Here is a 16455-nt window from a genome sequence, read left to right as displayed (position 1 = left end):
GTCCCCATGTTTTACTCGCCCACAAGGCATCATGACTGAATATGACTTTCTTCTTGAAGAATAATGCAGAATATGACATCTCATTACACGGTTATGAACCGTAAAAAAGACAATACAAAATGTGAAATATACAGTACAGTTGGTGCAATCCCAAAGAACCAATAACATTGTATTTTTGACGGTGAAATTCTAGCAACCACAGCGTAAAAGTGTACTGTATATCAAAATAAAAGTCCTAATCATGCCTACAAGTGAGAACCAATGAAATCAAATGCCATGTTTAGAATATAAACAAACATAATTTTGATATTTGGCTGAACTAGACCTTTAACCAGCCCGTGTATATAACAGACAATCACTGCTCATCTAAAACCAGAATTTCAGCAAAAGGTCATAAAATCCAGACAGCATCACGTCTGTCCTCAGCAAACTTCAACACCTGCCGTCTCCACACATCTGCATTCCCTGTAATCCAATTTGCACAGTCGAGAAGGAGAAGACAGACTCACATTCACTTTATCTAAATGACTTTAGCATCAGATAGTGTTCCCGGAGTCACGCGGAAGAGAGAAAAACAAGAACGCAAGATGAGAGAAAGCCGGCTTTCAGGAAACAGTGTGACATCATCCCGATGTAAGATTATCTGATGCACTTTCTCTGGTCTGACACACCCGGGAGAAGATGCAGGATCTTTTCATCACAGCGTGATATTTTTTCTGATGGCCGGTGATTGACGGGGACGATCAGCGGGGACGTGGGGTATTTTGGCAGCGGATTCTGTCCGCCTTATCACAACATGCATATGGATGAGAACGTCTCCAGCGTTTGTTCTTTGTGCTGGATTCAACCGCGGACGGCGCATTAAATATCAAAGATAACAAACCAGGAATTATCTAGAACGAGAGAAGTTGAGATTGTTTACTTGCAAAATAACTCTGTCTGCTATTTTGGCTATTCCATCCACATATTTATCCACCTATATGTCTACCAATCCATCCATCAATCCGTCTGAGCCAGATAAGTGATAAAAATGATATTCTGGAGTGTCTGTGAGCCCATCCAGAGGTTAAGTCAATACGAAGAGAACACGAGGGTAAATCAAGTATGAAAGCGAGCTGTAAAACTCTCTCTCACCCAAGGTGAAGCAAATCCATTAGCATTCCGTGTTTGTCCATTGATACTGAATGTAATTTTCCAGTGGGCTGCTTTGAGAGAGGTCCCACGCTTAATGAATTGAACAACCAACGGGCCATCCTGAAGTCAAAGCACACCGCTCCCGCTCGCCTCCGCTTATCACTTCTGCTGTTGACAGCATATTCACATCAAGATTATTAAAGTTTCATAAAGCTAGGTTAATTGAAATCAATTCAAATATCAACCAACATCTTTGAAAAACTTGAACAAAATGTGAAATTAGAAAATTATAAAACTTAAGTTATGGCCGTAAATGTATCAATTAAAAATAATTATAAAACAACTGATTGGCTGATCAGAGTTCTAAGTCGTTACGAAATACCCTGATTTATAACGGCTGACCACATTCTATATTATTTGATGGAATAACCGTTTTATTAAAGCAATAAGCCCCGCGAAGCAGTGGGTTACAGTGCATTTTATAACAGCTAAGGGTATTGTGGCACGACGGAGTTCAAAACTTTTATCACTTTGAGATTTTAGTTTTTTATTCAAATAAATGAAAAACTGTTGAATTAAAAATACATTAAACTTATAGGGCAACATAAGAAACTAATAGGGGAGAAATAACAAAAGCACATCAAAATATGAAAATAAAAGACATAAAAAAGTTCATTTAAAACGGTAATAAAAAATATGAATAACTCCGTTTCAGATACTGAAAGGCTGATGAACTATTTTTAGATTAGATTAGATTCAACTTTATTGTCATTACACATATACAAGTACAGTGTAATGAAATGTAGTACTATAGGTCTGTTTGAATACTGGATTCTGATTGGCTGGAAGGTGTGCAGTAAAATCCTTTAACGCACGGGTAGCTCCAGTCAGTTTGATTACATTATACCCTAACCCTACAAAATAGCTCTCATATCACCTGTTTGATCTAAAATTACACTATAAACATCAATAAAAGCAAAAAATAACTTGACAAATGACCGCGGTATAAGCGGAATAATCCACAGCTAGCCGTACGTTAAAGGATTTTGATGCTCTCTGCTGAGGCAACAACCTTCCACTTCCCATCGGGTGGTTCCATGGCTAGCTGAGAATTATCCCTTACATAACACACCGAAAGGATAAATACATTTCACATCTGTCTGTATGTCTACCCCTTCATTTATCCATCTACATCCATCTGTCCACCAATACAAGTCTGCCCACCTGACCTTCATCCTAGCAACCCAGAAAGCCCTAGCAACCACTTTAGCATCTACAAACCTTCAGCTCTCTTTTTAAAGTGCTCAAACATTGCAAGTACACTGATGACCTTCGGATGTTTTCAGCTTCCAGACAGGTCTTCATCAAACCTTCACACACACTCTAGATGTTTTTCATCTAAGTAATGTTGGCAGGATCATCTCAAAACAAAGCTGATACTTCAATAAAACATTACTAAGAACTACATTATATCTCCTTCGCGGAGAAAAACAACCTGAGAGTGCTGAAACGTTCCTCCGGGATGCTACGGCCCGCACGTATGAAAGGTTTTACCGTCCAGACGTTAAGATAAATAAGGATGGTGCCAGGTTGGCAAACAGGAACACGCGTCGGAGTCTCTCGGCACAGAGGATCGTTTATCTTCTCCGTCACTCCAAAGGGCATTGTGGAAAAAGGTGAAACTTTCTGTCCTCATCTGCCTCCTGCTTTTTAATAAGCATGTCCTGGTGGAGCCCACGCGTGACGGAAGTGATATAAAGCTGGCGTCTTATCTCGCGGATGCACGCAATTTCATGCAAATCCAAGCTTGAAAAATACAAGAGAAACAACTTCATATCTGTGCTGGACCTCCTTGATGGATTTCTATGGTTTTATTATTAAAAATTAAGATAGCGAAGCAACGCATGTGTTTTGCTACAATATCCGATTTATTGGTTTTCTCAATCTGTAAACTAAAAAATATACATCTGAGCATCTGTGACATTCTGTTTTGGTTAAGTTACTTCATAAAGTAATAATTTACTAATCTCATTGTCAACGCTGCATTGAAATATGTACAGCTTTAACACTTGAACTTTATGAAAGTCTTTATTATCATAAACAAAGCAAATAGATACACAAGTCTGGCAAATGTGTCCGTTATGCGGGTTTGAGAAGAGATGTCAACAACGTGTCAAACTGAACTCAAATTTGTCAAGTCTGTTCTTCTGTTACAATTTTAGGTTTAGATTCAAACAGTCACATGTAGAGAACCGAGCACTTACGCTCTTAATGTCGAAAGAAACAAAGTGCTGACTGCAGACATCCAAATATGAGTTTTCATTGCTCACTGAAACAGAATAACTTCAGGCGATAGGTCTCTAATTGACTCGCACATTTTCTCTCATTCATAGTAATGAAGATTCAACATCTGCCATCAGCGCATTGATGTGTACATTATGATCGCCGCGGGCAAAATCTACAAATAAACAGCTTTCTGAATTCCCCAGCGTCATGCGTTTGTCTTCAATAAAAGGGTTTGAATGAACAGCAGCGGTGGTTTGACTTCAGTGGAGTTTGAAGGTGACGGCAGTATGTTTAACACTTGATTTGTGTCTGAGGTTTTACGGTGAAGATCGCATCTCTTACGTTACAGGACACATAACACACGACGTTGTTAATTACCCAGAGTCTATGAAGCGCAGACGCTGAAGGTCCACGCATGAATACATTATCACGCAAACGCCTCGCTGAGAGATGAGTCTTCCACCTGTTTGGGATGCGACTGCTGAGAGAGGACGTCAGGACTAATGTTCCCTCCACTGAAAACCTCTCATGTTACTCCTGAGCAGAATAACTTAAAAGTCCTTGCGGAAACAAAATGAAAGTGTCTGAATGTTTCTCGAAATCAAGTAAACTTCAAGTTCAACTTCAAGCATGCGTGTTGTGTTCTGTTGCATTGTGCTCCATCCATCTGTCATTATTGTTAAATATAACTTTCTTAATAACTTTTTACATTTTTATTCATGTAATTTACAGGACTATCAAAAAATACGAAGGCCTAAATATTATGACTTAAACTACACTTACAGAAACTGGAACAAGGCATTGAAATAGAAAAAATGAACGAAAAAAAAACTGCAATAAAAATTAAACATGCAGAGGCTATAGAAACAATAATATTAATAATAATACATACAAATTAAATAAATAAGCAATATAATTAGTCTATATAAAGTATTCTAATGTGACCCCGAAAACCAAAATTTAAGCAAAGTAAAAACTCTGAAAATGATAAATGTGCTATTCTAACAGCCTAATACAGAAATGATCTTGTATTTGTGATTGAATTTCTTTGTACACAATGTCGGCACATTAAGGGTTTCTGCTCAGTGGTTGTAGTGTTTCTGCCTAATAGAAATCCAGCAAAGACACAAAAATGACGTATTTCTCTCCAGCTTTCTGCTTTTCGCTGGAACACAATGATGTGTTACATTACGGTTTCAGAAAACATTATTCTAACATAACGTAAGGTCAGCGCGGTTTCTGGTGCAGATGGTCAGATTTCTGCACTCTGATGTGAAGAAACGTTGCTCTTGGAAGAGGGATGTTTTCTCTCCGGGTGTGCGAGTGAGATTCAGACTGGTGGTACGACGGAGAGTGAAATGAGCCCACGGGTGTAGGTGAGGGTCGACGGGTCACGAGGTCGACGGTTATATATTGAGAACAGGAATTCTATTACTGGAGCCTGAAGAAGAGAGTGGTCACACAAACACACTCACAGAAACACCACTGAACCCAACCAATGTCATGATGATTGTTTACAGAACACTGCGGTAAAACCGGCGTCATCTTTGGTCTTGAAAAGAACTTTAACTGATACTTCAGTGGATTATCACTTTAGGATAAATATTGTTGTTTCGCATTAAGTTTGCACACAAAAAACTGCAATATACTTGTAGTATTTGATCATGTGTAGTATTTACTATGGTAAACTGCGCTAACGTGTTGTATACTGTCATATATTATAGTATTCACTACACTTTGCTACTGTAAACTGTAGTAGGTACTGTAGTATACCTCACTGTAGTAAATACTAAAGTAGCAAGGAATTTTACTACGATTTACTATGGTAAATACTCGACTCAACTTTTATTTATATAGCGCTTTTTAAAATTGTCTTTTTTACAAAGCAGCTGTAAATGAAAACATGTTTACTATAAACAAAACATTAAATTTTTAAAATAGAAAAAGTGTCAAGAGCAAATAGATAGACTCTCATTCACACAAGACACACAAAATAAACAGAGCACACACACTCACATGACACGCGGAAGATGAAGAGATCCACTCTCGGTCACACACACACACACAGTGCGCATACACAAAAAACAGACACACAACCTGTTCGCTTGCCCGCACACACCCAACATAACATACATGCACAGACAAACACCAAAACACTCACAATATACTACCGTTTTTTTTCACGTGGATACAAAAAATATGTAGATCCAGTCTACACAAGTCTATGGTTGTGATCCGTTTGGTTACAAAAGAACTAATAACATTAACTTCACAAACCCCCTGTTCCTCCATCTTTGAAAGAAAACCACAAACCGTCGGTTCTTTCCTGCGACTAGCCGCATCTCTCTGAGAGTAACAGTTAATCTGCTTTTCACATTCGTGAGCGGATCGATGGCGCTCGGATCACCTGTGGCTTCATTTGGCCTTGCGTGACAGCGTTTGAGCTCCTTTAAATCAAACACACACACGCACACACGTACCTACAGGAAGAGCTGGATGAGAGCGCAGCGCATCATTCATCTATGAGCTTCAGCCGGACCATTTAATGAGAGAAACGGAGTTCTGCGTTCCTGAGAGCAGCTGGCATGTAAACAGGGCAGAACCGCAGGGCAAAATCAACCATCACATCTGTCAGCGATGGAAGACTTGATGAAATCCACCAAAATAAGACACGTTCCTCTAGTTTAACTGGGAAAGCATTGTGTTAGCGACGCAAAGGTCATGGGTTTGATTCCCGGGGGGGGTTTGAATGCACCTTTGCTTTGGATAAGCGTTTTTTAATTGAATGAACGTAATGTAAAAATTCAAATATATTTGCAATCTACTTATTTTGCCTCTCTATCGCCATCTCTGTCTGAAAGATAAATTGCAGGTTGCTTTACATGCTTGTATTTTTGTGTGTTTAAGTCAAATGATATCAAACGTTTGCTGCATTATTCCACACTTTCCGCGGACAACTGAACTTATAAATCATTTACTTTAGTTAAGTCTTTCCGATACTCATATTTGATTTCAATGAACAGAAACATTTGCAAAGTTAAACTTGCTCAACAACAAATGTTTGTTCATTTCAACCCCATGAAGTTACTAATTCAAGCTTGACTAAAATATTTGTAAAAAGTCTTATTTATATTTCAACAACATTTAAAGCAAAACCTTTGTTCTCTTCCTAAAGTCCAAAGCATGAGTTAGTGTCCACTACTGCATCAGCTCTGACCGTTGTGTCCTCTTGTGCGCTTCTGTACCGGGGTAATAAAGCATTGTACTGCAGTATCTGCGCACCTGAATTTACCATCTGCTTTTCTGCACAACGGCAGATGGTCTTTATGTAAAAACTGGAATGAATGTCTGCGTTGGGCACGCGAATGTGAGGTACGGCACATCTTTAACGCTACAATAATTGATGAGCGCATCCTTCTCTTTCTGCTTAGCCTTCATCAACAACGCCACACAATTCTCATAAGCGCATGAAAACCCTGAGGCAGGAGCGATTAGAACGAGCGTGCACTTGCTATTTTCCTGTGCCTCTGTCTCCATGTCAGGCAGAGATTTAACACAGATGCTCAGAGAGAGAGAGAGGAACATGAGGTCATGTCTGTAGACACAGATCTGTTCTCTCAGACTGACGGTGTAACATGTATGTGAAAGCATACGAATCCCCGCCCCGTTGACTTGACCTCATGTACACACACGGGATCCCGCTTTAGAGTGACCGCGGGGTCGTGTTTTGACATGACTTCCCCGTACACGAACAAACGCTTTATTGATGGAAGCTCAGAGCGTACCTGCTCCCCGTAACCGGTCTCCTGTTAGCGGCGATAATAACCCCTGTTTTAATACTTCATTTGGAGTCATACGTGTTGAATTCAGACAGAGAGAGAGCTACTATAGAGATGCTGAAATGGACACAGCTCCCCCTAATGGACCAAAACTCAATTGCGCCTCAGACTACAACAGTAGCTCCAACAAACCGAGTTGTGTTTTAAATGTATTCATTTGCCTTTTAAAGTGGATTCAAAAGATGCATTTCCTGACTTTCAGTCGGGAGGATTTGACCTTAAAGAAATTGTCTTTAACTACGGAATATACAAATATAATGTTTTGCTCCCTTGATTTTAATGAGACGTGTGCTTTCCTGGAAACATCTTTGCTACGCAAACAAACAAGCTTTCGTATATTTTTGTGACATACATCTTGCAAAAGGTCTACCGTTGCCACGGCTACACAACTGCATCATATATTACGTGATATACAGCACAGTAGAGATCTCTTCATTGGACCGATTGCTATCTCTTATTGGTTGAAGGGGTGAACGTGGCCTCACAGTGTCGCTCCTCAGAGTAAACGGGTCGATGAGGGCTGGGAAAGGTAATCGGGGGTAACGGCACACCCCCCGTCCCGGCCGGAGGTAACGGGAGCTAAGGGAGCCGAGGGAGAGCCGGGCACTGAAGTGCGGTTCTGCGGAAGAGAGAGTCATTAATCCTGCAAGTGGATGCGGTCGCCCACATGCTAGCAGTAATCATTTATGCTAAACAGAGAGAAGAGGAGAGCTGGGACACATAACAAAGGTCATCCTCATTTACAATGCCTTCATTCTGTAACTTCAAATACATGAAATAAAAGAGTTCTGAGAGTGACTTCAGGGTGATGTTAGACACTGAAAATATCTCTTATGAACATAAATCACATCAAATGAACTGAAATACCATAGTAACTTGTTCAACCATAGCATTGGTACAATGCATGGGAATCAATCAACCATACAACAAAGTTACTATACTTTTACTAGAGTAAAACCGCGGTTCCTTTTCGTGACTCTGAAGACGTGTCGAAATAAATCAAATGCAAGTAATAAAAATAAGATGAAAATCATAAATCGTAGTAGAGAAAAACAATCCATACGGTTTGATTAAAACCGGGAACGCGTATGTCAGTGCCATTTCCTTTTGGCTTTTCACAGAGACCTAGAATTTGTCTCTGCTCCCAGGAGCTGTGAGCTCTCAAAGAGGCCTCTTGATATTCCTTAGCCAAGTGTGTGTACATCACCACGAGAAATTCAATTTCAGCCTCCGGGGCGAAATAAAACATCAGTCCGAGCGCTATCAAGTGACTGACACCTCACTGGAAGTTTCGCTCTTCTTTTCAGCGACTCGAACAGTGCTGTGGGAAACGTAAGTCACGTTGGGATTCGTTCAGACGAAAGTATGTGCAGCATATTAGCGGATTATTTGTGCAAAGCTGTCCGACAAAAAATGAATGGCCTCATTTACAAATAAACATCTGGAAAAACTAGCAGACGGTGGAGGTGCAGGGATGTGCATGATGCAATCGTGATGAATAAACTTGTTGATTTTGTGTGTTTGTGGACGAGCGGGAGTTAGGATTCACTCGTCAAACATGAAATCCTTAATCTGCAAAACAACCACAAACAAACAATCTGAATCTCAGACACGTTCCGCCGAACAACAAAAAAACATCAGTCCGCATGAAACACAACTCACGACCCTTTCAACTTGAAATGTGAATTGAACCAAATATTCAACAAGACAAAATGCGATCAGAATCATGGAGACGAGCACAAATCGTCACTATAACAGGAATAATGAACTCTTTTAGTAAAACCTAAATTCAACTATGTGTGGTCACGGGTGCCAGTATATCGGCTTTGAGTCTGTTTTACATCCCTCGTCAAAATTAAAAACATGCTTTTTTTAATGGATTTATCACAGAAGAAGTGCAGTGACCATGTTTTTATTAAAGTGTACCCTTACAAAAAATCATCCATGGCTTTGCTACAGTAACCATCGTTTACCATGGTATTTTATTTTATCAATTCAGTTAATACTACAGAATATTGCAGTATGCGTGAACAAAGTATATAACCATTTATTTCAGTTTACTATAGTACAGCACCACAGTATTTAAAGTACCAGTGAAATATGTTTTATTATTTATTTATTAATTTATTGTTTATTTATTTTTAGTTTATCAATGTGGCTCATTCTCTTTTTTAAATCCGTGTGACCTCATAACCTTCATTTAAAATCTAAAAATGCACTTCCCTCTTAAATGACGCATGTTAGACGGCTTGGGCGGAGCATCCGTTAACTCCTCCCCTTCAACTGTCAGTCGGCTGCCAGTTCCACAAAATGCAACCAATCAAAGCGCAGAGAAAGACGAAAGCCACGCCCACTATTTGTCTCATTTGAAATTCCATTTCACTCGGAAATGCGTCAAACTACGCAAGTAAAACGATCGCAAAAAACGGTTCAGGGGGACTTTAATATACATACAAATTCACTATAGTTAATACTACAGAATACTGTAATATGTATTAACAAAGTGCTTCAGTACTATTTGGTATAATTTACTATTGTAAATACTAAAGTATACTGCGACACTCCCTGATTCATGTCATTTTATTCTAGGCTTAACTTTTGATATAAGCGATTGGTTCTACAACAGTAACCAGAGTCTTACTATGCAAATGGTAATCATTTCACCACAAAACATGCTTATATACACTTTTACTATAGTAAAAACATGGTACTTTTAATAACTACAAATGATGGTTAAAATATGGTTACTATATATACCACAGCTAAACTATGATTACCGTAGTAAAACCACAGTTCATTTTTATTAAGTGTTCTGTTTAAACTCAAGCGTTCTGTTTACACTCATTTGTAGAGCGCACGACTCACCGAATTATCCAAAACGTGATCGTTTCATTTATATTCATTGAATTTCCTCCAAGAATCACGACATGACGACACATATAAAAGTACTCGTGATGGTATGGCTCACCTCCTTTGAATCATATGTCACTTCATGCTGACTTTAAAGATCCTGCGAGATTACACACGTCTATGAAGGTATATCGCACCGAGACTTTATTATCATGAATCAGAAACACGGCCATCATAAATAACCATCACGGAGAGCAAAAACCAGGCTGGCTACAGTTTTTTCTCCTCCGTCTGCTCTTCTTTCTCAAGGCTGACGTGTCGTTCATCCTAATCGCTGGTGGCTATTTCTCGCTCGCTCTCGGATGTGCACCGTGGCCTTCTGGAAGTGACCGGGGTCCAGACCACTCGTTACAGGTCTGAATGGCCTGCTAAATCAGTCTGTCCTCCCGTTTCATTTGTCCTTTAAATCCCTCTCTCACGGCAGATGTCGGGCCTGAGGGTGGCCGGTTATTTATCATGTTCTCTCTGGTGGGCCGGGCGCTATAAGCAGGGTCTCGGGTGCGCTGAAGGCCGGGCCGTCCATGCGTAAATAGACCGTGATGATAAAGTTAGTCTGTGGTGAAACGAGTGAGCCATCTTTCGCAGGCAATGGGCATCGCTGCGTCTTATTTGAGTCGCTGTAATCTTTAAAGCCGTCTGGGAAAACCCATTACATTATAAAATGCATCTCAGAAAAGTGTCAGAGAAGCTTTAAGGAGTCTTGCACTCTTTTAAAAAAATGAAAATAAACTAAACCATGAATGCCTCCCTCATGAAAAAATATTGTAGTAGTATTTACTATAGTAAACTGCAGTAAAACTCTTGTTGTTTAGACCTTAGGTAGGAAAAATATATACTACAGTCTATCAAGTAAGTATACGTTAAACTGCATACAGTAGTATATATAAACAACTACAAAATATTCCAGTTTACTAAAGTAAATACAAAAGTATACTATACTATGTTTTTTCAGTTTCTGTAGCTAACGCTAGAGAATATTCTAGTATACATTAAAACGTGGTGTAAAAACTGTAATGTACAACAGTTTACTACAATTGATTTCAGTTTACTATAGTAAAAACTAATGTACATTACAGTATTTATAGTTAATACTACATAATTCTACAGTATACATCAACAAAGTTCATTAGTCACTATATTATAATACAGTATACTAGTATTTAGTACTTTTTACTATAGTAAATACTAAAGTATAGAAAAGTATTTTTTACTTGGACAGATTCAGGGAGTATTAGTCTAGTTTGTATAAAGCACCGATGTGGTACAGTGAGGAGATACGGTACTATTAATAACCCTGAAAACACACATACTTATGTATAACTTGAAAGTCATTATGAATAAAAGCGTTATTCAAATTCATGTAAAGGTCAATACTCCTCAGTGTCCAGTAGGGGGCATCACTGTCTGTCTATATGAGCTCAAGACAGAGGCTGAGAATCCAGCTCACCTCCTATCAGTGTTTGCTGATGATCTATAACCCGCCCAGCTGGGATTCTGACTCCGCCCACCTCTTTTCTTCACATAATGGTCCTGCCTGCCATCCACCAGTGTTGACAGCAGCTGACAGTTAGGAGGAAATACCACCATGCCTGAATTTATGGGGCTGTTTGGGTCTGACAGGCCAGGTGAGATAGCAGCAGTGAGAAGGAGATGTATGGCTGGGGGAGTGTCCGAGTGTGCGGGGGAGAGCAACAGAGAGAAAGCAGAAGGCTACGGGTCTAGAAAACAGCTGGTCTGTCTATTATAAACCTGTTCACCATATTCAAAGGAAGGAAGGAAGAAAGAAAGGAGAGAGAGAGAGAGAGAGGAATAAATAAATAAATGAATAAATAATTTTCACCCATAAAGAAACAAAAGTGATGAAAGTAAAGATGCTTTATTACAGACTTGTTTTAAAGGAAGGAAGGAAAAAAGAAAGAAAGAAAATAAGAACAAAAGAAAAAAATAATTTTCATCCATAAAGAAACAAAAGTGATGAACGTGAAGATGCTTTATTACAGACCTAAATTAAAAGGAAGGAAGGAAGGAAGGAAGGAAGGAAGAAAGGAAGGAAGGAAGGAAGGAAGGAAAAAAGAAAGAAAATAAAAAAAGAAAGAAAGAATTTTCATCCATAAAGAAACAAAAGCGATGAACGTGAAGATGCTTCATTACAGACGTGTTTTGGACATCTACCTTCTGCCAACATCAGCACCGTTCCAGCAGGACATCCCGTCTGCAGAGGCCAGTTCACTGACACACAGCTGATCCGCCAGACCACCGTAAAACGTCCGGTAGGGTCTCAGACTGTTGAGAAACTCCCTACAGAGACACCAGACAGTTTCACCCATCGTCCAGCAGAGGGCAGACAAACACAGCTCACACATTTACATACAGGTTCACAAAACAAATGAAAAGCATGTTTTGATCTGTCCAGACTTACTTCCTTCTGTGACTGAGCGTGTCCTCTGTGTTTCGTACCGGCCCTTTAAGAGGAATAGAGTTCCGGCTGCTTGTCCCGTGCTGGACGCTGCTCACCTGCTCCGGCTGTCTGCCGGGACGACCGCACACCTTGTGCACCTGCACAATTCAAACACGTACAAGCTGTGATGGTTTTCTTTATAAAAACAAAGCGCATTATTAAAAAGACAGAACTTAGTGATAAAAGAGGATTGCTGTGACTCCGTGACGACTGTAAGGTGTGTGGTGGTGTCATTTGTTTTGGATGAAAGTGTTCTCTAAATGTGCATCTGTATAGAAACGTTGAAACGTGACCGTGTTATAGGCTATAAAAGACAAATACTGAGATTATGTTTTATTGCGACTTCACTATTAACTTGTGCCACTAGGTTGTGCCGTTTTATTAGTTTTGCATTCAGTTATGTTTGAGATACAGTAACACAAATGGACCACCAAAACACACTTGGCTTTATAAAAGCACGGTTCATTTTCAGAAGGGATGCTTTAAACCATTGCATACTCTTAAGAGATGTTTTTGTTTTCTTCAGAAGACCAATGCAATCTGCTAGATTTTGATTCATTTCAATTCCACCATTCAGAGACACTGGCAAACCCCTAGCAACGACCCGGAAGGCCTTAGCAACCCCAGGTGACATCACTTTACGGTTCTAAAGGATGAAGATTGAACTAAGATCACCGTTTTTAAATATGATTGAAACGATTGAGCGGAAAATAAAGTAGATATTCAATATAATCCCACATGAAAAAATACTGTAGTGTGCTTTTGTTTACTGTATTATTTTAAAGTAAATGCTACACTTGAATTTAGAATTCTGTAATATTACCTGTAGAGAATCAATCAATTGTGGTAAATATTATAGTATACTTCAATATTTACTATAGTAAGACTATAGTAAAACACTATAGTATGTGGGCTAGAGTTTACTATAGTAAATACTGAAGCATACTATAATATTTACCACAATTGATTGATTCTCTACAGATAATATTATAGAATACTAAATTCAAGTGTAGCATTTACTTTAAAATAATACAGTAAACAAAAGCACACTAGTAAAAAATAAAGTATACTACCGTATTTACTACAGTATTTATTGATTCACTTTGGTTATGCTACAGTATTTTTTAATTCTGGATTATAATGAATGACTACTAAACGGTGTGTATTTCAACTGATTTCATCGGTCTGAAGTTTACACACACTTTGTCCTCAGATCTAGTTTCTGGAGTTTCACGGCGAAATCCTGGATTGCGATACATTGATTTGCAGGCGTCCCGGAGCCCGCTCACCCCCTGTCTGCCCGGGCGGTGTGGTTGGCACAGCTGCCCACACAGAGAGTATTTTGAGAGTATTCAGGGCTCGCCGGCATGTGTGATTGAAAGCCGCCTGTGTTCGGCCCATGTCACATTCCTCTCCGTCCAACATCAGTTATACCATGAGGTTTACAACAGCGATTGAGAAACACGGAATGCAAAGAAAAGTTTCATTTCACCTCGACACAACTGTGAATGCATCTGGTGCCAGAGACAAAAAGGGCATTTTAGAAGTTAAAAATGAAACCAAATAAATATAAGAAAACAAATGTAATTGTGACACTATAAAACATAACAATAAGAACTGGTGACAAATACACGAAGAGTCTCCTAAATGAGATGATATTTGTATTATGTTATCATGTGTTTATTATGTTAGTTAGCTGGATTTTTTCTGTTATTATGGCTTAAATCTAAACAAACCAACTGCAGTTTGATTGATATTCATTGGAATTCAAAATAAAAAAACATGACCAAACTGTTCATACACACACTGAAATCCAAAGTGTTCAAAGTGTATATTAAAACTTAATTTAATAAATCCTATTCAATTTGAGTAATGGTTTACCATAGAAAAAAAAAACATAAAATTTAAAAAACTAGCAAGAATCAGAATAAAAAAAACAAATATTACCAAATGTGGCCAATGCGTAATGTAAAGTAATGATAACGTCTCATTCAAGATCAAGTGTCCAGCTTTTTCCAGTTTTAATCACCAACCATTAGTCCACATCAACTTCTCTTACCTGTGCAGAGAGTCGAGGTGCGTTCTTCTGCGCGTGTGCCACCGCGTCTCTGACCAGCCCGTGTACTCCCATCAGCACCTGCTCCAGGTCCTGTCCTCCGCGCGAGCGACTCTCCAGAGCCTCCAGCGAGCGCACAAACTCTCTCCAGTGAGAATCCACCTCGGCCAGGCTGGCGAGACATCCTCTCATCACATTGAGACAGTAGCCCGTGCACGGCTCGCTGGCGGTCAGACCCTGACAGTGCGGGCAGTAATTCATCCGTAGCAGCGCCCGTCTGCACTCACGGCTGATCTGAATATGATCCGTCGTGTTGATGACCTCCACGCCCAAATGAAGAGCCTGCAGAAACACCCGGCCGGGCACGGAGGCGCGGGAGATGTGCGCGGCGAGGCGCATCGGGGCACCGGCGAAGGGCTCCAGGTCCCGGCAGGCCGCGCGGACGCATTGGCTGTAAGCGGGGGTCAGGCGGGACTGACCGGGCTCCACCAGTCGCTCGTAAACCAGGGGAAAGAGAGCGTCGAAGAAGCGGTGCGAGGATTCTTCCAGGCTGAGCTCGGACCCCAACGCGAAGAGACTGACGTCGGTGAAGAAGTCTGTGACGGAACCCGCTGTGTGATGGGACGGTTCACGGTAGGTGTGCAGGAGGACGGTGTGGGTGTGATTCTCCGCCTGACGTACTAGAGACTCCACGGTTTCTGGAAGAAAAGGGGAAAAACTGTATTGTGGGTTTATTGACCAGCACACACTTTGATTTATCCCGAAGGCGTCACAACATACAAGCGTGAAACCAATAGCCATGATTATTAAAGCGGTGTACTGTCCATTCAATAATATTGCATTTACCTGCTTAATATTTTGTTTTAAAAGTCACAGTGGTTGCAAACTCTCTCCGCCTGCCTGCACTTGTTTTTAAGTGTGATTCATCAACCCAAAAAAAGAGAAAAAAACCCTCAAGTTGACTCGTGGCATTATTGATTTTTTTAGAAAATCACCCGATAATATCATTATTTGCATTATTCGCTCTCTAAAGGGGACGCTGGCAGTGCAGTTTGAGCACATTAAAGTCACACTGCAAAGATGTGCCGTGGACCCTCTGAAAACAGCAGAGCTGAGAACGACTCCCGCGGACTCGCCCCGTGTGAAGAGAGAGAGAGAAGCATCAGAGACCACCAAGAGGTCCTCAAGGATGACCTCCCGCAGAGAAACAGAGAGAGAAAGAGTGAGCGAGTGACACTTAGGATCTGTTCACACCTGGTATTAAGATGCATTTTGGTCGAATGAGTGCCTGGCCAAAAATGACTTTCTTACTTGGTATTCTTGACTTGTTTTACAGTACACATGTCTAAAAAGTCCTTGAATCGAGATACATTACTCGATGAGCAAACTGACCAAAGAAAACAAATCTTGTTTTTAGACAAAATATACGAAATTTCAGTGAATTTGTGCTTAAAACAAGCAAGAAATCTGCCGATGGGGTAAGAAAAATTATCTTGAATTGAGTGACTAAGAAAAATGTAAAATTCAATTCAAGATTATTTTTCTTACCCCATCGGCAGATTTTTTGACTGTTTTAAACACAAATTGACTGAAATGTCATATTCGATTAAGAAAATGCATCTTGATTCAAGAATCTTTTGACATTTGTACTGGAAAACAAGAAAGAAAAAAAAACAAGTAAGAAAGTCATTTTTGCAGTGTGGACAAAGGAGACACATACCCGTTCACACCTGGTGATTTAATCCGTGTCTGTTTATTCAACAACTGTCCTC

General features: G+C 39.9%; 1 protein-coding gene across 2 annotated transcripts in view; it reads right to left on the bottom strand.

Annotated features, from left to right (window-relative positions):
• gpc5a (glypican 5a) overlaps window positions 1-16455 on the bottom strand; it is a 101131-nt gene that overhangs the window by 57943 nt on the left and 26733 nt on the right. For both annotated transcript variants that reach the window (XR_013787082.1, XM_079463355.1), the window contains exons 3-5: window positions 14687-15381; window positions 12589-12725; window positions 12342-12467 (exon numbers count right to left, since the gene is read on the bottom strand). Coding sequence is in view for 1 of the 2 variants with exons in the window: in XM_079463355.1 (XP_079319481.1) it covers window positions 12342-12467; window positions 12589-12725; window positions 14687-15381 (958 nt within the window). In the remaining variant the exon portion in view is untranslated. The remainder of the gene's footprint in view (window positions 1-12341; window positions 12468-12588; window positions 12726-14686; window positions 15382-16455) is intronic.

The sequence above is a fragment of the Barbatula barbatula genome, assembly GCF_947034865.1.
Source record: "Barbatula barbatula genome assembly, chromosome: 8".
Taxonomy (NCBI): Eukaryota; Metazoa; Chordata; class Actinopteri; order Cypriniformes; family Nemacheilidae; genus Barbatula; species Barbatula barbatula.
Note: the sequence above shows the minus strand (reverse complement) of the source record. Positions and strands in the feature narration are given on the sequence as shown.